General features: G+C 53.8%; 1 protein-coding gene across 2 annotated transcripts in view; it reads left to right on the top strand.

Moving 5' to 3' along the window:
- The window catches only part of PCSK6 (proprotein convertase subtilisin/kexin type 6), a 93,483-nt gene that overhangs the window by 13,551 nt on the left and 57,823 nt on the right, over positions 1-22,109 (top strand). For both annotated transcript variants that reach the window (XM_055143480.1, XM_055143479.1), the window contains exon 2: positions 20,488-20,592. In XM_055143480.1, coding sequence (XP_054999455.1) covers positions 20,581-20,592 — 12 coding nt within the window. In that variant the 5' untranslated portion in view covers positions 20,488-20,580. The remainder of the gene's footprint in view (positions 1-20,487; positions 20,593-22,109) is intronic.

Raw genomic sequence — 22,109 nt, 5'->3', positions numbered from 1 at the left:
ATGGCTGCATAGTATTCCACTGTGTGTATGTACCATAGATTTTTCATCCAAGCGTCCGCTCATGGGCATTTACTTGGGCTGTTTCAAGAATCTGGCTCCTGTATAGAGTGCTGCAGTGGACACAGGCATGCAGACATAGGCATGCAGCTCTTCTGCTTTGTGCTCTAGGGCCCTTGGGGTATATTCCCAGAAGTGGAGTTACCGGATCCTCTGGACACTCAATTCCTAGTTGTTGTTGTTGTTTTTTTGAGGAATCTTCAAATTGTCTTCCCAAAAGGCTGGGCTGGTGGACATACCCCAGCAAGGAATGAAGGTCCCTTCCCCCTGCATAGTCCCAACACTGGTTGTGGGACTCACGTTGAAGGGAGCACTTTGCATCTCAGGAGAGAACATCTCCCGTGACACTCTGGCCTTGGCAATGATATGTAGGTTGAAGTTCACAGGGCAACGGTGGGGACATGCTGGCGTGCCCCAGAGGCAGAGGAGGGAGAGGCAAACACTTTCAGCCTTTCCATGCCTGGGCACCAACTCTGGTCCATGGGCCAGCTGATGTAAACCACGGTCTGGAAAGTGACAATAACTTTTTGGCAAAGTGCTGGGAAATTTCCATAGATTGGAAGCCCAGCAGTTTAGCCCGATTGTGACCAAGTAATTCTAATAACTCTTGGTGGTCAACTCCGCGTGGTGGGTAATGACAATCGTGCAATTCTTGCATCATTGGTGTGTGTCCAAAAATGATCATCGGGGGTTGGAGCAGTTGTGCAGTGGGGAAGGCAATTGTCTTGCATGCAGCTGACCCAGGTTCGATCCCCGGCATCCTATAGGGTCCCCCCAAGCACCACCAGGAGTGATTCCTGAGCACAGAGCCAGGAGTAATGCCGGGTATAGCTCAAAAACAAAACAAAACAAAATGTGCCTCAGGGCTGGGCACGTAGAGCGTGTGCTTGTAAGAGATGCAGATTTTTATTCCTGGGGCCCAAGAAAACCCACATAATGGAGATGACATGGGGGTCGGGCTCACCCCAAGCAAGCATGGGGCCAGGGTTCCACTCCTGGCATTACACGGCCCCCTGAGCATTGCCAGGCACCGCTGGCGTCTCACCACATCCTCTGTCAGACCAGAGTGTGGGGGGGGCTGCACCCCGGAACACTGCTTGGGAGCATCTCCTCTCCAAACACATCAAAATGTTCATGATAAAATGTTGGAGGAAAACAGTCTCAGGACGGCGGTGTGGCTAGGACAACGGTAGGGAGAAATGGTTGGCCATCTCGGGAGATAGGGCCCCAGGCGTGTGTCCAGACGTGAGGATTAGCAGCTTCAGTGCTTGAGGGGAGACAATGGGACCCTCAGAGGCTGCTCCTCTACTCGGTGCATTCTGGGATCACAGCGTGCCCCCCCTGGCCAGCTAGTGTGTTGTGGTCCAGGTTTTGGCCGCAGGGAGAAGCATCCAGAAAATGAGGAGTGGGGCTGGCCTTTCAGCGCCTTCCTTGAGAAGTGAGATGAGCCACAACCAATCCCCGGGCTGGCTTCTGAGCTGGGGGGACTTGCCTGCTGGTTCCCGACTTGCTCTGGCCTGCGCTTTCTGGCACCAGCATCCAAGCCAGGGGCCAGCGGTAGAGTTTCGAGCCTCTCTCAAGGGATCAGGTTAAAGAGGGGGCCAGCAGACAGCCGTCCGGGGGGCTGGCTCTCACACGGGTGAATCCTGCCCACGGGCTCCCCACGGGCTGCCTCAGAGCTGATGCCACAGAAAGAAAGGCAGCCGTGGGACTCCTGAGGCGAACCTCTCTCTCTCTCTCTCTCTCTCTCTCTCTCTCTCTCTCTCTCTCTCTCTCTCTCTCTCTCTCTCTCTCTCTCTCTCTCTCTCAGGAGAGAAAGTTCCTGATGTGCTGAAGCCTTTGCTCCCAGTGGGGGCAGGGAGACGGGAGAAGAATGCAAGCATTATTCTAAGAAACCGCCTTTATTTATAGATTCTCCTAATTCTATTAAAATGAATGCCGGAGGGATATAAAACTTGGACGCCGTCACACATAATAGGAGCGGAGGGCTCTCAGCTGTGGAGCTGAGAGGGGCCCCACACTCAAAGGGGGCCGAGCCGAGCACCCCAAGTGAGAATGGGAAGTTTGTCCTGAAATAAAATCGCCTTGGCGCGCACTCGGCGGTGGAAGTGAATTAAACTGAGGACTTGGTTAGTGGAATCCTTGGAAGGAAACGCGAAAATCTTTCATCATGAAAAGGAGAAAGTATTAAGCGGGCTCAAGGGGAAAACCGAGGCAGAGATTACACTAATTATGTTATAAAGACAAATAAGTTAAATGTCATCCTCGTAAAAGAGGAATAAAATAAATTAAATACCGAGAGTGCCGTAAGAGGAGCTGGCATTGTGTGTTGTATCAAAGGTGCTCAAAGATGGAAATTTTTTTGCCTGCCTTGTTTTCCCAGCCCGTCTGGAGGCCCGGCCTGCCCTCTGTAGCCACAACACACAAAACAAGGGCTGTTTGGTTCCTGAATGGGATACGATGCAAAATCAGCAGCCGCTGTGTTAGACAAGCCCAACCCCACTGGACACTAGGACCTGAAATGAATGAGGAGTTCTGGAAGTCAGAAGTTTCTTGTTTTGGTTTTGGAGCCACACCCGGCGGTGCCCAGGGCTTTCTCCTGGCTCTGCACTCAGGAATCACTCCTGACGGCTCTCAAGGGCCAAATGGGATGCCAGGGATCGAAGCCGGGTCGGCCACATGCAAGGCCAGTGCCCTGACTGCTATACTAGTGCTCCGGCCCCTGAAAGCAAGAAGTGTTTTGTTGTATTGATTTATCCTTTGTGTTTGGAGGGCCACCACGGAGGACTGAGCAGCAGAGCCGGCAGCACCCAGGTCTCTACTGTGCTGCCCTCAGACACGTGATCTGATCTGGAGAAAACACTTCCCATCACCTGCCGCATGAAGCAGAATATTGGAAGGGAGGACGGTGCCCTGTGGCCCCTAAACTAGTCAGCCCCAACACGACCTCTGTGAAGAGGTAAACTGAGGCAGAGTTAGAGCTGGGGTTCATCCCCAGGAAGCAGTAGCTCAGGCAGGCCACAGATGCACGAATGAGAATGATGAGGCGGAGGAAGAAGATGGTCAGGCGGCAGCGGAAGCAAAGCCCAGAAGGGGTCCGTTACCCCACGGTGGCCGCCTTCCTTGGGGAAGGAGTGCTGGTCGTTAGTGCTCAGTCGGGCCTAGGTTTTGCCTCCCTCACCGTGAGCCATGGACTGACTGGGCTCTGGGTGGCTGGGCCGGTGCTAGGGCTACGCCGGTCGGATGGCCACCGCCACCCTCAGGCAGTGCCCGCAGAGGCAGGGCAGGTGGCCCTGCCCGCACGGACGGCAGCGTGCTGAGGCTTGGCACCCAGCCTCAGCCTCGTGATTCTGTAGTGCAGCTGCCCCGGTGGGCCCAGTGGGTGTCCCCTCGGCTCTGCTCCCAGAGAAGCAGCAGCCACTGGCCGGCCCAGCGCAACACCTCTCTCCGCGGCAGTGCACCGGGGGGGGTTTTCTTAGAAAACGCTGCTGCTAAGAACAGCCCGTGCTCGCCTTGGGCGAGGCGACAGCGGGCCCCCTCACTGTCCCAGCTCCTCCTGGGCGAGTGCCTGGACTCGGTAGGGCTGGCTGTGTAGACGCTCGATACCGATTCTCTGCTCGTGACTCGTGTGGGAAGTAGCTTTTCCCACCTTGCAAGTAATTTAAGATCTGTCCGTGTAACTTCTGGCTAAAGTGGGGAGTTAACTTCTACGTATTCTGTGTGTGTGTGTGTGTGTGTGTGTGTGTCGGGGGGGGGGGACACACCTGCTGGCGCTCAGGATTTCCATGACTTGTGTCCTTGGGCATCATGCCCGACAGTGCTCAGGGTCAGACCCCACCTCCTGCATGCCAAGTGCATGCTTAGCTCACTTTGATGTAACTTTACCTATGGTTTTTTTAATTCTTTTTTTTAATGGTTCATCAGTTATAATTCACATTCAACCGGGAATGAGACCCAGGTCAGCCTCGTACAGGGCATGTGCCTCACCCCTTCTCACTCTCTTCCATTTTGGTGTTCTTATTCTTCATGTATTTCTTTTTTGGGGGTGGGGTCCCTCCTAGCGGTGCTCAGGGAACTGGTACAGTGCTCCTGGTTGAGCTGGGGTTGGCCGCATGCAAGGTGTTAGCCCTCGCACTGCTTCTCGTTCATGATTTTGAGTGCAGCATTGCCACAGTTTCTCTATTAAGATTGATATTTGTTAAATATCATATATATATGTTTTTGGAGGGGGTAGGTAAATTTTAGCAGGATGACAAGGTTCCATTCTCACTTGCGAACTGTCTTTATCACGTAGATTTTAGTGTTTGTTTCTGGGCCACGCTGGCTGCACTCAGGGCCAACTGCCAGCTGGGAGCTCAAGTGTTGTTACCCGGGACTAAGAGGAGCAGAGGATCAAACTCAGGCCTCGCATGCACAGGCATGTGCAGGCATGTGCAGACATGTGCATAGGCATGCTCTCTAGCCCTCTGGGCTTCTCTCCAGCCCAGATACACCAAGAACAAGGGCTGTCCATGTTGGCTGAATTTTCTTCTGTGACTCCTAGAACCTGGCAGCTATGGAATCACGTCTGATTCCTTCCTTCCTTCCTTCTTTCCTTCCTTCTTTCCTTCCTTCCTTCCTCCCTCCCTTCCTTCCTCCCTCCCTCCCTTCCTTCCTTCCTTCCTTCCTTCCTCCTTCCTTCCTTCCTTCCTTCCTTCCTTCCTTCCTTCCTTCCTTCCTTCCTTCCTTCCTTCCTTCCTTCTCCCCTCCCTCCCTCCCTCCCTCCTTCCTTCCTTCCTTCCTTCCTTCCTTCCTTCCTTCCTTCCTTCCTTCCTTCCTTCCTTCCTTCCTTCCTTCCTTCACTCCTTCCTTTCTTCCTTCCTTCCTTTCACTTTTTTGGGTTACACCCAATGATGCTTAGGGCTTATTCCTGGCTCTGCACTCAGGAATCACTCCTGGTGGTGCTTGGGGGGGCCATATGGGATGTGAGAGATGGAACCTGGCTCAGCTGCATGCAAGGCAAACGCCCTCGCCACTGTACTATCAGCCAGATCTACTGAATTTCTAATGTCAATAAATACTTTCTAGAATAATCGCAGCTTGACCGTGGTGGAATTATTTACTTGTTTGTTTTTTGATTTGGGGACCACACCCAGTGGTGCTCTTGGCTCTGCACTCAGGGGTCACTCCTGGCGGGGCACAGGGGACCCTCTGGAGGAATCAAACCGGGATCAGCCGCATGCACGACAAGCACTTTCCCCAGTGTCCACTTTCCCCACAAAGCTCCAGCTCTGTGGATTTTTTTTTTCACTTCATGCTGAAGCTGGTTTTCTGATACTCAAGCATGTCATTTTTGCTTCTGTATTTATAAGTAATTTGGATCTCAGCTCTTCCTTCTACTGTCCATGTTCAGTTAATTTTTTTGTTGGGGGGGCACACCCCATTGTGCCCAGGGCTTACTTCTGTCTTTGAGCTACATAGTCACCCCTAGTGGTGCTCAGGGGACCATAGGGGATGCTGGAGATTGAACCCAGGTTGGCTGCATGCAAGGCAAGTATCTTATCTGATGTATGATCTCTCCAGCCCCCATGCTCGGTTTTAATAGTAAAGATATTCTGTGGGCCAGAATGATAGCACAGAAGGCAGGACACTTGCCTTGCACGTGGCCGACCAGGTTCTAATCCTGGTTATCCTATAGAATTCCCCACCCCCACCCCAGCACTGTCAGGAGTGATCTCCGAGTGCAGAGCTGGGAGTAAGTCCTGAGCACTGCCCTGGTGACCCCCAAACAAACAAACAAGCAAACAAACAAATAGTCCAGGTATTTGGCCCTCGCCAAACTGGACTCTCTTGCATCATCTGGGAGCATATAGAGGCCAGGATGACCCACACCTTCCCGCACTGACTCCGAATGTGCCTGTGCAGCTGTGTGGCCTTGTCCTGTGTGAAAGACAGGGAAACAGGTCTGACGGTGTTTCCGTTTCTTCCACGGAGAGCCTCGTCCTGTCTTTTCCCATGGCTTCCGTGCGTTATTGTCCTCCCAGGTTCCCACCCCACTGTCTGTGCCGTCAGCTTTCTCGGCTCAGTATCACCTGCTGCTGTTCACTCGCTGGCTCTCGGTTTCCCGCCCACCCCGGCTCCCGTGGCCGTGTCGGCCCGCTAGTCATCCGGAGTTGCCGCGTTGGCCTTTGTTTGCTCCCCGTACTTACTCTGTGTTTATCTTTCCCCTGACAGAGCTCTGCTCCTAACTTTGTTTTTTCTCTCTTGGGTTTATTCTTCACGTCTTGGACAGTCTCATACCCCCCAACATTCCGGCTTCTAGGCTCACTGGACACTGACACGCATCTAATGATGTAATATTCTCATCCGTTCCCTCCAGAGTACTTTCAAATCCCCATTATGATGTTTTTTTCTCATGCAGCTTCTTTCTTCTTTCCTTTTTTTGAGGGGGGGTGAGTAGTGAAGGGGGGCACACCTAACGGTGCTCAGGGGCCCCTGCTGGAGCATTGCTCTGGTGGCGTTCAGGGGATTATAAGGTGCCAGGGGTTTAACCCATGCCTTCTCCATGCAAAGCCCGCGTGCTTGCCCCTTGAACTGTCTCCTCAGCCCTCACCCACTTAATTTGGGGGCTTCACACTGCCAGTACTCCGGGGTTAGTGCTCGGTGAATGTGAGGTGCTAGGGCTCGAACCGGGGGCTCCCACATGCAAAGCCCTGACCTTTGTGCCCTTTCCCTGGCCCCCCCTCGTTTTTTCTTAATTGTAGAGGTTGCCAAGGACCACTGCAGGGCAGGGGCGTTGTCTCCAGCCTGGCTGTGGTCCCGGGAACCAGCTCACTTCTCGTCCCTTTCTCCGGTCCTCCCTCCCTGCGTCCTGATCCCTGGCCGGAGAGAGAACGACACGCATCCCGGTGGGATGAGGGGACCACGGCACAGCAGTGGAGCCTCTGGGGAAGGCGCTGCAGGCAGAGGTGGATGGGCCCGCGGAAGCTTGTGTCTTGGCCCAGCGATGTCAGAGCAGCTCGGGCGTGGCAAGACGGCCGGGCTTGGGGGTGGGCAAGCTCTCAGAGGGGTTACACGTGTGGTCAGAGCCCACCCGGACAGTCGGTCAGAGTTGGTGTCCCTGGCTGGCCCTGGAGCAGAGCTAGAGTTCCCGTGGGGTTTGTTTGTTTGCTTGTTTGGGGGTCACACCCAGCAGTGCTCCGGGCTGACTCCCGGCTCTGTGCTCAGAGACCGCTCCTGGCAGCGCTCAGGGGACCCTCTGGGATTCCAGGGATTGAATTTGGGTCAGCCACATGCAAAGCCAGTGCCCTCCCCACCATCCTAGCACTCTGCTGCCCCCGCCAGCTCTCCCTCCAAACGGTCACTGTCCCCTGGAAATCGCACACGGAAGGCTCTGCGTGCTTTCTGTTGGCTGTTCCAGGAACCCTTTGGGGTGTGTGAAAGCAGGGAGGCTGGCTCCGCTCGCCCTGGGGAGTAGGGAGTGAGGCTGGGGAGGGGGAGGGGCAGACAGGGGCGTCCCGCCAGCAGCAAGGGTTCCCCGAGAATCCTGCCCCCACCTCCTCCCCCCTTAATCCACAGACCACCCTCTGCCTGGCAGCCCTGACTGACGGGGTGTCCCTTGAGCACGTTGCGGGTGCCGCCGCCCCAGTGCCCTCCTCCTGGTGGGCTGTGACATTCACGTCGGGTCTGCCCTCTGGGTTCCGATGCTACAAGGGTCCTGACTCGAGCCGACACAGAACAGAAGCGTGCCTCAGCTCAGCTTGGGAGGAGGGGCCCGGGGAGGTGGGGGGCCTGTCTGGCGTGAGCGAGGCCCCCTGAGCAACGCCAGGCCTGAGCAGTGCCACGACGTGGACCCTGAGGATTGAAGCATTTGGTTCCGTTGGCCAAGAACTGTCGGGAGTGGCTGCAGGGCCCCTGCGCCCCCCCACCCCGCCCCGAGAGGAAGCGGGAGGCTGCAGGATGACTCAGGGGCCTGGCGAGTTCAGGCCACGAGCGAGGACAGCCAAGGCAGCGGCCCGGCCCCCGCCGCCCGCCGTGCTCCAGATTTCCCTGAGGGGAACCCCCACGGGGGGAGCACCTGCAGGCAGGCATGGCTCGTCCTGACAGCGCGAGGCCTGTCCTCTGTGCCCGCCACTGGCCACTGGCCGAGGAGCTCAGGGCCCTCCCACACCGGGAGTGACCGCCCTCCAGGAGCCGGGGCAGAATAAGGAGGGGGTCATTTCACTAACACGGGACATACACGACCTCGTCCATGTTCTCCAGACACCCCCCCCTCAAGTGACCGCAGGGCAGCCATCCTGGCCCCGCTCTGTCTCCAGCCCTGTGTGCTTGCCCCCTAGAGCTCTGTGCCGTGAGCCCCCGCCTGGGCAGTCAGTGGTCCACTCCCTGCCATGAGTGTCCACTCTGGGATCTGCTCTTGCTCTCGCTCACTCTCACTCGCTCGCTGGCTGACTCTCTTGCTTGCTCTTTCGCTCACTCTCTGATTTTCTTAGTGGGACATTTTAATTTCCGTATGAAGCACCGAGAAGAACTGGAGGCCCAGCAAGGACAAATGACAGGCTCAGAGACCGTGACATCAGGACAGGAGTCAGGCTGAGGCCAGCAGTGTGGCCCACAGCCTCGTGGGTGGGGCGATGCCTTCCAAGGGACCATCATCATCTTTCTAGGAAGATTTCATCTCTTTTGTGTGTGAAATTCCAAGTCCCCCCAACAACAACAATAATAGTAATAACAATACTAACCATTCACGCTCTAAAATCAGATCTTTGTAAAACTTGGCCCCCTGACTGTCTGCGTGCGCGCAGTCCTTGAGGCTGTGTGGCTGATGCCTGGAACGGCCTGTCCTTCCTCTGACGTCTAGGCACTGCACCACTGCACGCCAGACCCGTCTTGTTCGCCTTGCGCAGAGCCCCTCTCTCTCTCTCTCTCTCTCTCTCTCTCTCTCTCTCTCTCTCTCTCTCTCTTACTCTCTCTCTCTCTCTCCCTCCCTCCCTCTCTCTCTCACTCTCTTTCTCCCTGTCTCTGTCTCTCTCTCGTTCTCTTGCTCGCACTTGCTCTGTGGCGCCAAAGGCGATGCTCAGTGAGGCTGCACATGTCTCCAATCCCGGCCCCCTGTCTTTGGCACACATCAGAAGGAACAAGAGAAGCTCCCTCCTTTCTTTATTGGGGGAAGAGTCTCTGGTGGTGTTCTGGGCTCCGAGGGTCACGCCTGGCACTGCTCAACTTGCGGGCAGACTCGATGGTTCAGAGCCAGCAGGAACCCACCTGGGGGTGCTGGGGAACAAACCCGGGGACTTGGGCTCCCTCATCTACCACAGGGACTTCTGAGGGGAGGTGAAGATGAGCCACACCCAGGGGTGCTCTGGAGAAACTCCTGGCTCCCTGCCCAGGGGCCCAGCTATGGTGCTGGGGATTCGGTCAGGGTTGTGACCAGCGTGGCACGCCCTGACCTCTGCGGTCCTCAGCCACCGGGGTTCTTTAGGGGAGTCTGGACTTGGGCGCAGGGAACAAAGTGACCCTCTCTGGGCACAAAATGTCAGGGAATACCCCCAAATTCAGTCATCACATTACCAAGACATTTTTATGCGACATAAAGAGAAATTAATTGCAATGCCTTAAATCGAGGATGTTGGTATTATTACCAATTCCCGGGAGGGCAGGCTCGGTTTTCTCGTTTTTCTTCCCCACCCCCATCCTGGCGCTCAGTGCGGCCCTAAATCTCCCCCAGTCTGAACTAATCCTCAGTATCCTCTTGACCTGAACTTGCCAGGGTCAGGCCAGCTTTTCGGGGGAGCTGCCCTTCCATCCTGACATGCCTGCTGTTTGCTCCCTGGGAAGTCGAGCTTCTGTCCCTTGGACAGGAGGGTCCCTAGAGGTCACACCAGGTGGCATCTGACCACATGCTGGCCCTGCTTTTGATCATGGGAGTTATGGGGACCGTTGCTCTGTTTGGGTTTACACTGTTGGTTTCCTGTGTTCCCAGCTGCTGGGCGCCCTGAAGGCCATCCCACCCAACAGACACTTTGGATTTATTATCCGCCAAGCCTCTGGACGCGGTTTCCTGCCAGAGTGGTTATGCTAGTGTCCACGTGGCCCCCATTTGGCGCCTGGTGCCCTTCAGTCTGTCTCTGCGGCCTGTTTCTGTCTCCGTCACTTTCCACTCAACAGTGCTGCGGTGGCTCCTCTCACGCTTCCCTGCCCTCCCCCTGGGATTCGCCGTTTCTTTTAGTGAAAAACGGTATTTAGAAGCTGAGATATGGGCTTTGTGTGAATTCAACGCAGTTGGGCTATTTCTGTTCCTATACCCGGTCTATTTGTAAGTTGAACATACATGACTAGACACGCACATATACTTACAAATATGTTTATCTGTTCCTCTATCTACCCATCCACTCATCATCCATCTGTTCATCCATCCATCCACCCACTCGTCTGTCCATCTGTCTGTCCATCTATCCATTTATCTATCCATCCATTCATTTATCTACCTATCTATCCAAACAACCAGTCATCTTTTCATCCAACCATGAATCTATCCATTATCTATCCACCTATCTACCCATCATCCATCTATCCATGGATGTCTCTCTGTCCATCTTTCTATCCATCCATCTACCTCTCCATCTATACAGCCTATTTTCCATCCAACCATCTATCTGCCCTTATATCCACCCACTTATTTCATCCATCCACTTACCTGAGTACCTATACATCCATAACTTATCCATGCATCTAACTGTGCATCCACCCTTCCACCTGTCCATCCATCCATCCATCCAACCATCCACCCACCCATCCACGCATCCAACCATCCATCCATCCAACCATCCACCCACTCATCCATGCATCCAACCATCCATCCATCCAACCATCCACCCACCCATCCATGCATCCAACCATCCAATCATTCATCCATCAATCCAACCATCCATCCCAACTATCATCCAACTATCCATCAACCAACCATCTATCCAACCAATCGTCCAACCGTCCAATCATCCAACCATCCAGTCATCCATCGATCCAACCATCCATCCAGTCATCCATCCAACCATCCATCCAACCATCCAACCATCACTCTAACCATCCGTCTAACCATCCATCCATCCATCCATCCATCCAACCAACCATCCAACAATCCAACCATCCATCCACACACCCACCCGTGCATCCACCCACCCACCTGTTGTTTTACTTGCTTCCCTGCCTCTATTGAAATCTCAGTTCACATGGAATCCAGTTACAATCCAACCCCCATACCTCCTTTCTCCTTTCCCCTTTGTCTCCAGGGGTGAGAAACCTGGCTGCCATTGTCATGAGGCTGTCACCTGCTTGATCAGTGTCCTGTGGACAATGAGTTTACACCTTCTCCCTGTGTAGACCCAGAATGAGCTTTACTCTCCCAGAACACTTTCCCCAGCTTGGATACCTTCCTCATCCTCTCTGCATCTCCCTCAGCCTTCCTCTCCCGAGAGACCGGCTCTATGCCACATGTGGCGTTAGGACTACACTTTTCCCAAGGAGGAATCTGACACTTGACTTTCCATCAAAATGAAGCAAAAAAATGAATGAAGAAGGGGGCTTAGGAAGAGGAGTCTGGTGCAACTGTTCATTTTGGTTATAACCGTTAAGTGGGGGCAGGAGAGGTAGTGCAGGAGGGAAGACCCTTCCTTGCCTTGCATGCAGCTGATGCTGATTCTATCCCTAGCACCACAGGGGGGGTCCCCTGAGTACCACAAGGGTTCAATCCTGAGAACAGAGCTGGGAATAGCCCCCTAAACACCACCAGGTGTGGCCCAAATGCAGCCCCTCCCCCCCAAAATCCACTAAGTCATTCCAAGTGAAGACCCCCAAACTAATGATCATCAGAGGGTCTCAGATGAGGCTTTCGGGTGCCACAAGCCTAGGGTGGGGGCCAGGTCTAGAAATTAACCCCCATCCTCCAAAGGCTGATTCAGGGGAGAGAAACTGAAGCGCGCTCCGTAGGGATGTCTTCGCGGGAATTTGTAGGAAGCGGAGCCACTTCATCGCCTGCTCTGGGTGGGTGCGTGCAGAAAAGGCAATTTGAGGAGACTGGAAATTGCGCAACTCTCTAGACTGGGGTCAGCATCATAATTATTACAGTAACAGAAAGTGGCTCTGTGTGGATGTGACAGAAATGGGAAGCGGGGGTTGATTTTGTGTGTGTGTGTGTGTGTGTGTGTTTGTGTGTGTTTTCCTAACACTTTACAAAATAACTACAAAGCGGTTCATTCTCCCTCCCTGGACTTCCTTCATTAAAAATCCCAGGTAACCCAGCGCTGGCTAAATATAGGTCTGGTCACCGTCTCTATTTATAACCTTCTTCTGGGCGGGAGTCAGCAGAAACCGGGGGAGTTACAGGTCCCAGTTATTATGTTTTCCTGCAGCCGACCACCTGGGATCAATGACATTCTATACTCCTATTCGGGCGCCAGTCACTTTTAAACTCAGCCACTCCCCACTGTGCCAAGGCCTCTGCCAGGTGAGTGGCTCCTCCACGGACTGGACCGGCTTGCTTCAGCTTCGAGTGGACCCAGATTGGAACATGTTTCCAGCCAGGGGCAGGCTTGGGAGTGATAAAAGAAGCTTCTTTTTAATTTTTACCCCCCTGGGTCTCAGCGCTGCCCATTTCTTTCTGAGACCTTGAATTGTGACAATTTGTGGTTGCTTATCAGCTGTCCCCAAGGCCAGATGTTACTGTCCAGTCCCTGGGGGGTGGGGGTAGTGGTGATAATTCTTGTGGCCAGACCCAAGGAGGCATGGAGCCAACCAACCCCCACACCCCAAAACCTAATTTGCTGACTCGAGGGCTTTCTGCACAGCACCTGGGGCTGAGGTCACGTCCATGGGCAGGCGGACCTTTGGACGGACGATCACTGTCCGCTGAGGTCAGCTTGGCCAGCGGGCCGGTCACTTGGCTGTGAATCAGCATGATGAGTGAGAGGGGCCTCGCCTTTCCTCCGGATGTGCAGGAGCGGTGACCACTTCCTCCCCACCGGGCAGCCGGGGACCCCACACCTGCTCCTCCTGCAGCTACGGGGAAAACTTGGCGGCAGGAGAGGGCTGTCCCGGAAACGCCCCCCGCCCCTGGCTTCTGTCCCTTTCCCGTTCAGCTCTGCAAGTGGCCGACACCCCTGAGGCCCTCCTGGGACCTGAGTGAAGATCACGGGGCCAGTTGGCTCGTGTGTCCTACTGCCCTGCTGGCCCCACACCCGGGGCGTGGGGGGATTGGGGGTTGCACAGCTGGTCTGATCAGGGAGTCGGCTTGACTCCACACCTACCAGCTGTGGAGGGAGAAGGCATGTGCAATGAGAACCAGGTGTGGGCAGATTAGGACCCGGCGAGTCCAGGAGGGCTTCCTGGAGGTTGTGACCACCAAGGAGATGGTTCAAAACCGAGTTGGGGTGGGAGTATGTGTGCTGGAATGTCCTGCATCCGGTGGGGCTCTTGCCTTGCATGTGGCTCACCCAGGTTAAATCATTGGCATCCCACCTGTATCCTGGGCACCTGCAGGAGTGGCCCTTGAGCAAAGAGCCAGGACTGACCCCTGAGCATTGTTGGGTGCGGCCCCCCAAACAGACAGAACTGAGTGGGCAGCTGACTCATCTGAAATGGTGAGTGGCATCAGGGCCCGATTGCTGGCGTCTAGAAGGTAAAGAGGGGAGCCGGGCAGTCCCAGCCTGGTGGGGGTGTCTCTTGCAGCCAGGCCTCCCAGGGCGCCCCCTCCGTCCCCTGGTGGGAGGGCAGTGGGTGCAGCCACCTCGACAACCATTTCTGAGGGGGCATGTGGAGGGCTCGGGGCAGACAAGGGGAGGATCCAGGGCACAGGGGGCCATGAGAGTGGCCAGGGAGGTGACCCCACAGATGCCATGGCAGCATCGTGGGGGATGGCCACGGACGCAGGCAGGTCAGCTTCCTGCAGAGAGCCTGCCCTCTGCCAGCTTGGCTGAGTGGCTCCGGGTCATGGTGGTGCTAGGGACCGGACGCAGGGCTTCAAGTGGGTCAGGCATGCGTCCTGCCCCTTTGGACTGTTCCCCCCAGGCCCTCACTCTGCTTCTCGCAAAGATGCAACCTTGAGTATGTTCCTCAGCCACTTCTGCCTGCAGTTCCCGCACCCCGACACGATGCGGGTCATAAGGGCCATCTCACGGGCGGGTACAGGAATCTTCTGTTTTTCTTGGTGCTTGTTTGTTTTGCTTTGTTTGGGGGCCACACCCGGCAGTGCTCAGAGTTTACTCCTGGTTCTGTCCTCACTCCTGGCGGAGCTCGGGAGGCTCTATGGGATGCCAGGATCGAGCCCAGGTTGACCGTATGTAAGGCCAGTGCCTTCCCCGCTGTGCTATAAATCCGGCCTCTTGTAGGAATTTTGCAATAAAATTAAACTCCTCCCTTGTCCCCTGGAATGGGGAGGGAGGCACTCAGAAAGTATCTCTGCCCTTCTTCATGAGCAGGGAGCACCCCATAAGGGTTGGGGAGCAAGGTGACTGAGAGGAGAGGCAGGAGGGAAATTTATCTCCATTTATACCATCTACCCATATATGATTTTCTCTCCTCTTTTTTTTTCTTTTGTTTTTGTTTCTCTTGCTTTTCAGCAGTGCTCAGAGATGACTCCTGGCTCTGTGCTCAGGGGTCATTCCTGGCAGGGTTCAGAGGATCCAACCTAGGTTGGCCACATACAAAGCAAGTGCCCTACCCACTGCTGTATTTCCGCTCTGGCTCTTTTTTTCCCCTTTGTTATTCAGAAATGGGCATCAGGGGTTTTTGAAGTACAAACTCACATTTTAAAAACTGCAGATGAATTTAAAGACCTTCCTGGCACGTAATCATGGCACACCAGGGAAGTGACACATGCCGAGAAATACTTTACAGTGGCACAGGAAGCAATAGACCGGAAGCTTCCACGGTTAATAAAATCACAAAGAAACGAGCTTTCATGCTTCTTGAGATACACATGAGCGTTTTGGCCATTTTACTGTCTTTCAACTGTTGGCTTTTCTGGTTTTCTTTCATGTACACTATTAGGTTGATTTAAAAAAAAGCAGAAAAGAGTACAATCACTTCCATTGCATTTGGACAAAAATGCAAGCTCCATTTATGTGATTCAGCCTATCTTCTTTTACTTCATGAATTGGAAGGTTGGGGGGTCCCACCCGGCAGTGCTCAGGGATCACGCCTGTGCTGCTCTGGGGACTGGATACAGTGCCCGGGATTGGCCAAATGCAAGGCAAGCATCTTCCCGACCCTGGAGATGTTTTCTTCAGGCTCAAGACCCATTGCACAGAAACTTGCCTTCTCACTGACCCTCTGAGGTTTTGTTTCTTCCCATTCTGGACTGAGAATGTCCAGCAAGGTCTCCCCTGATATTCTAATGATGAGCCACATAATAACGCATATGCCTTTGGACACATGTTTGCGAGCCAAGACACCCACACCCTCCCGGACAGCAGATGGTGGGTGGCTGCGCCCAGCTCCTGTGGATGCACAGTGAAAGAGCCGACAAGGGGGCGAGAAGGAGCGTATTGACGTTTTATGTTGTGACGTCAATCCCTGGCAACCACAATGCCGCGCCAAGATCAGAGTTGTTGGCAGGGAACAGGTGGGGAATGGAAGGGCTCAGGGCTGAGCAGGACTCAGGGGGCAAGTGGGAACCCCCACTTCTCCCGACAGTGCCAGGAAGAGAGAAGAGGCTCTAGCCCAAGACCAGTGCTTTGGTTATGGGGACGAAGCCACTCGAGGAGGTGCAGGGTTGGGGAAGGGGAGCGGAGCGTTCAGGAACCCTGCGGTGCTGGGGATGGAACCTGGGCCCCTTGGTGCAAAGCCTGCACTCCATTCTTTCAGCCGTCTCTCTGGTCATTTCATTTCATTCCTTGGCACTTCTGGGAATCAAACCCAGGGCCTCTCATGTACAAGCCAAGTGCTCTTCCACTGAGGCACATCCCGGCCTACCTGTGCTCAAAGAGCCTGTGCCCAGGCCCTGGCCACGCACAGCAACCCATGATGGCCCCTGTGGGGCGTTGGGGAGCCCCACCTTGCATCCGAAGGCAGATGAGACATGAACAGAAGATGGTTTCCTTCCTTAGAAGATAACCGTGCACTCCACAGGCCGCTAGGCCAAGCCCCCCTTCCCATCCATTCGTATCATCCCAGCTCTCCCAGACTCAGCTGGGCCAGAGGACCCGTGATAACCTGACCCCCTCTTTGGCATCGGGATGCATTTGGGGCTTTGATGTTGCGGGCAATGTTCCTGGCTTAGAACCAGGAGCCCCCCAGTGGCCAGAGAGATAGTACAGCAGGGAGGGCGCTTGCCTTGTATGCAGACAACACAGGCTCAATCCCTGGCACCCTGTGTAGTTCCCCAAACACCCCAGAAGTAATTCCTGAGTGCAGAACCCCTGAGCATCAATGGGTGTGGCCTCATAACAAAAATACAAAGAAGAACCCCTGGTTGAGCTTCAGATGCCCCCATCTTCCCATCTGTACAATGGGTCCCTCCTGTGCTTCCCCCTCCCAACACGCCAAATCTGAGAGTCATCGTCGGGGGGGGGGGCAGTCCCTGGAATCTCCAGAGCCGGTCCTGGGTACCCCAGCCTGCCCACCACCCTCAATCCCCACATTGGAAGGAGCAGAACTGCGGTTGGTCATTGCTGTGAAAAGCTGACAGGCAGGAGGGCCTGACATTGGAGAGGGAGGGACATCGGAGAGCAGGAAGTAACTGTGGGACAGACGCCTGTCGTTCGGCTGAGGTGATGTGGCCGGGCCTCCTGCTCCGCCTTGACAGCTAGACCCATCCCGACCTTTGGCCCATGGAGTTGACCTGCTGCCTCTGACCATTGCTGAGCCCATGGGCAGGACGGCATCCGGCAGAGGGGCGGGGGTGCTCCTGGAGGGAAGGTATGGGGAAAGAATGCTCAAGGGCCACATGAGACAGGCTCAGTGGCCAGTGACCGCTTGGGACTGGGTGTCAGTGGCACCTATGCTTCTAACTGGCGTCCATCAGCCCAGGGACTAGGAGGCTCTACTCGTCCATGCAACTAGTCAGCGGTCCAGACATACTCTATCTGGTCTACCTAGTAACAAGTGTAGCCTGTGGGCCAGAGCATCTTTGTGACGACCAACCACTCAACTCGCAGCGAGTGAGTGTGACTGTGTCTCAGTAACTCTTTATTAACGCAAATCATTGACACAAACAGGAAGTGGACAGCCCCTGTCAAGCTTTATTGACGAAAATGGGAAGTGGATACAGAGCCCCAAAGAATCCAAGGAATCTGACCCTATACAGTCCCAACATCACTCTCCACACCAACAAAAAGGTGGCAGCGACCACCTTTTTGTGGTCAGTTGACAGAGGGCTGCTCATATGCCACACAGTGGAGTATTTCTGAGTCCTGGAAAGAAAGAGATAGTTTAAGGATGGGCTATGGGCTGGAGTAATAGACAGTGGGTAGGGTGTTTGCCTTGTACACAGCCGAGCCGGGTTTGATTCCCAGCTCCCGTGCGGTTCCCTGAGCACTGCCAAGGGTAATTCCTGAGTGCAGAGCCAGGAGTGACTCCTGTGCATCACCGGGTGTGACCCAAAAGCAAAACAAAACAAAAAAAAGCAAAACAAACAAAAAAAGATGGGCTAGTTTCCCTCAACATGGATGGATCTACTGTAAGATTCCACTTATGTGAATCCCCTTGGGTGTCCAATTCAGAGACTCAGGAAGTGAAAGGGTAGTTTCGGGGCCAGGGGGCGGGAGGACTTGGGGATATCCATGTTTAATTGGGGTAGTTCTGTTTGGGGACATAGAAAGGTGCCTTGTGGCACGAAGTCTTGCTCTGAGAGATGGTTAGAGTCGGGCCTATTTGACCAGACTTTTTAAAAATGAAAATAACAAACAGACAAAATATCAGAACAGACCAGGTCTGGTCTGTGGGTCACCATTTGCCAGTCTCTGCTTGGACTCAGCATCTTTTTCACACAGCCCAGCCCCCAGCTTTGGGGGGACCGTAGGAAGCTCCACATCTGGGCATCATGTCAGTCCATATCATGAACCAAGGACTAGGGCGTCCTGCAGAGTCTCTGTCCTCTGGGCCTTGGACGTGTTCCTGGGTCATCTCCCATGAGTCTGAAACCACCTTTCCTCCTTCCCTCCTTCCCTTACCCCTTGGCAATTCCAGTATCAGGCAAACCTTTTGTCTACTGATGACAGCTACCTGGCTATTGTCAGCCTGACTCTGGCTATGAGGGAGAAATAGATCAAACCCCACCCCCTCAGCTTCCTTCTACAAGACCTCTAGTGGGTGGAGACCCACAGAATTGTATTTCTTTACTTATTTTGGGATTTGGGGCCGTACCTGGAGGTACTCAGGGGTTACTTCTGGCTTTGCACTCAGGGATCACTCCCAGTGGAGCTTGGGGAACTATATGGGATGTCGGGGATTGAACCTGGGTCAGCAAGCACCTTACCTGCTGTACTATCTCTCTGGCCCTAGAATTTTAAATGGACCCAGGGGAAGGGGCTCCTCCAGGGGGTAGAACACCGGCTTGTTCAGACACTGAACTCGGCCCCTCCCCATTCAGTCATCGTGCCTTCAGTGCCTGCTGGCCTGTCTTTCTACATGACAGGGGCACCCTGGGACAAGTTTAAGGAGAAATGAGATTCTTAATTCAGGGACAGGGAGGAGTCTGTTAAACCTGAGAAAGGGAGGGAGGGAGGCTGTAGGTGGGTGGCAGTGAGAAGCAGGGTGGGGGCAACCAAGGAACTGGCAGGCTCGCACCATATATGCTACCTGCATCTATATGCTTGGGCAAGGACCTGGCCACAGTCCCTTGGGGCTTCATACCCCTCCAGCTCTCCGCCTGGCCCTGTCTGCTCCAGCTGGGGGTCCGGTTCTAATGACAGTGCACAGCTGAGGCAGCTAATGGGGTAGTGAGCTGGGGAGCCCCGAGTCCTCCTTCAGCATCTCCAAGCCATTCCGCCTCATTGTTCTCATGAGGAATCCAGATTTCTTATTCAGAGGAAGTGAATATCCCCTCCCAAGATGGTGTAACCAGGGGCCCGAGTGACATTACAACAGGTAAGGTGCTGGCCTTGCATGCAGCCGATCCAGGTTCTATCCCCAGCACCCATATGGTCTCTGAAGAACCACCAGGAATAATTCCTGAGTACCGAGCCAGGAGTAAGTGCTGAAAATTGCCAGGGGTAGCCCAAAAATCCCAAAATAAAAAATATATATATAAAAACATATATATATATATACATACACACACACACATACACACACACACACACACACACACACACACACACAGGGCATCCAGGGGTGGTGGAAGCAGTGGGGCAGTGGGCAAGAATGGAATGGATCTCCCTGATCACAGGCCAGGGCTCCTGGCTACCCCACATCACGGCTCCAAAGAATCGTTCATCATCCATTCACCCTTTTGTCCATCCAACAAGGGAAAAGCCAGTTGCGTGGTTCAGTTCCGGGGCAACTTTGCGAGTCCTCTGCAACATTAGGTCTGTCCCCACTGACAAACTCCACTTCCAAGATGGCGGCCAAGTGGCTCTGGCCCAGCACCTGCTTTACAGGAAGCCCGTCCTCCGAGGACCGTGTCCCGACGCCAGGGTCAGCAGCAGCGACGCCCAGTCAGGGCCCCCGGGAGGACCGGCTCATGGCAAAGGCCGCCTCCATCAGCTTCTCAAGCCCGAGCCTGTTCTGACAAACGGCCACTGGCAGAAAACTGGGACACCCGTTTGGGGGCTGCGGGGGGAGCAGTGGGCTGTGATGTTCCCGTCTGACCTCTCCCAGCCCGCCAGCAGATGGGTCCATGTGTTGTCCTTGGCCCGTGCGCGAGAACGAATGTTCATTCTTAGATATTTCAGTTTACCCTGGGGTGGAAAAGATGAAGTTTGTTTATAAATGAGCAGTTCGGTGCAGACCTAGCTAGACAGTCACCGAGCTGTATGAGCAGGGGGCTGATCCGGAGGGAACATTAATCCACGCTGACAGCACTTGGCCGGGATGCTCTGGACTTGAAAGGATGTAAACTCATCCCAAGTTTCGGTCACCTGGGTACTTCTTTGGGAATACTACCTAGTTGGGTTTTTTTGTGTGTTTTTTTTTAATGTTTGTTAATTGGGGGAGGGTATGTTGGGGGCAAAATGTGACGATGCTCGGGAGCTGTCCCCCGCTCAGGGTCGCTTCCAGCGGTGCTGGGGACCAGCACGCGTTGGTTGGCAACATGCGTTGTTTATCCCAAAAGCATGGTTTATCCTCCCATTCCTGAAGCCTGACTAGCCATCGCAGCTGCCGTGCAGAATGACAGCCTTAAGGAAATGTCCTGCAGGAGCAAAGTGACCCTTGGGAAAGGGTGCGACTGTGGGGGCAGGGCGCAGGGTGGGGAGTCTGGGGGTGGATTGATGATACAGCCTGCTTCTTGTTTTGCAGATCGGGAACCTGGAAGACTACTACCATTTTTATCACAGCAAAACCTTTAAGAGGTCAACCCTGAGCAGCCGAGGCCCCCACACGTTCCTGAGAATGGACCCCAAGGTACTCATGGCCACTCTGGGCCCGGGGGAGTCTCTGAAGCCAACAGTCCTGGGGCCAGAGCAACAGAGCGACAGACAGGGCTTCTGTTTTGCAGACGGCCAATCCAGGTTTGATCCCTGGGACCCCATATGATTCCCCCAGACCCACTAAGAGTCATCCTGGAGCACTATAACAGGAATAATCCCCGAGCACTGCCAAGTGTGGCCCTGAAGCAAAGAACAAATCCTGAAGCCAACACTCTGTTTTGCTTTGTGTCTGGGCCTGTGGCACGCAAGGAGTCAGGACTTTCCTGCCATGCCTGATTCTTGATTTCCACCTCTTTTGAGTCAGATAGACAAATGGGTAGTGACCAGTCAGACCACACATATACTCCAAATATTTGAGTCTCCTGTCACTCTTGAGAACACAAATTATATTATTAGCAATTTTTGCGGTGGAACAAAACCCAGGGCCTCACACATGTGAAAGCATATGTTCTACCACTGAACCACAGCCCTGGATCAAGAAATGAATTTTTTTTTTATTTTTTAAATTTTATTGAATCTCCGTGAGATAGTTACAGGCTTTCATGTTTGTGTTGCAATCTCACAATGATCAAACACCCATCCCTCCACCAGTGCACATTCCCCACCACCAATATCCTGGGTATACCCCCCCTTTCCCACCCTCCCCCTGCCTCTTTGGCAAACAATATTCCCCATACTCTCTCTCTACTTTTGGGCATTATAGCTTGCAACACAGACACTGAGAGGTCGTCATGTTTGGTCAAGAAATGAAATTCTTGGGGCTCAGAGATAGCACAGTGGGGAGGTGCTTGCCTTGGCTGTTGACCCAGGTTTGGTCCCCAGCACCCCCTATGACTCCCCAAGCCCCACCAAGAAGGATCCCTGAGTGCAGAGCCAATAGTAAATCCTGAGCATCGCTGGATGATTCAAATAAATAAATAAGCAAATATTATTTATAATAAATAAATACTAATCTATACAAGATTCAAATAAATCTGTACAAGAGAGCATAGATTCACAAAAAAAATGTTGAAAAGTCAACAAAAATAGAAATCTAAGAGGTGAGTTGGCGAGTCTTACCCAAAGAGGTAAAAGTCTCACCAAGTGAGTATTTTGCTAGTGAAATTAGAAACGCAGGGGCAACAGTCTCCAGTGGCAGTCACGGTGGCCACGACACCGATCCCAGTGGTCACCACACATCAACAAGGTGGAGCGAGAAATAGAATTTCCCCCTTAAAAACCTACAGGATGTTTCAGATCCCAGGACACCAAGCTAATTTGAGAAGCTAGCGTTTTCGGCTTAATCTAATTCCTATTGATCAGAGGGTTAATTACATTTTCTCTCGGCATAGGCCTGAGATGAATATTTTATAAATGTCACTCAAGGTAAAGTGAAAAACGGAGGAAGGTCAGGTGCACTTCTGTCATCTCACTTGTTCAACAAGTGGCTTTGAAAGACCGGCTGGGGGGTGGTGCCGTTGATGGGGCTGGTGGGAGGAGGCGCTGCAGACC

Source organism: Sorex araneus, chromosome 6 (assembly GCF_027595985.1).
Source record: "Sorex araneus isolate mSorAra2 chromosome 6, mSorAra2.pri, whole genome shotgun sequence".
In the NCBI taxonomy this organism is placed as follows: domain Eukaryota; kingdom Metazoa; phylum Chordata; class Mammalia; order Eulipotyphla; family Soricidae; genus Sorex; species Sorex araneus.
The sequence above is the reverse complement of the archived record's forward strand: the minus strand, read 5'-3'. Positions and strand labels throughout refer to the sequence as shown.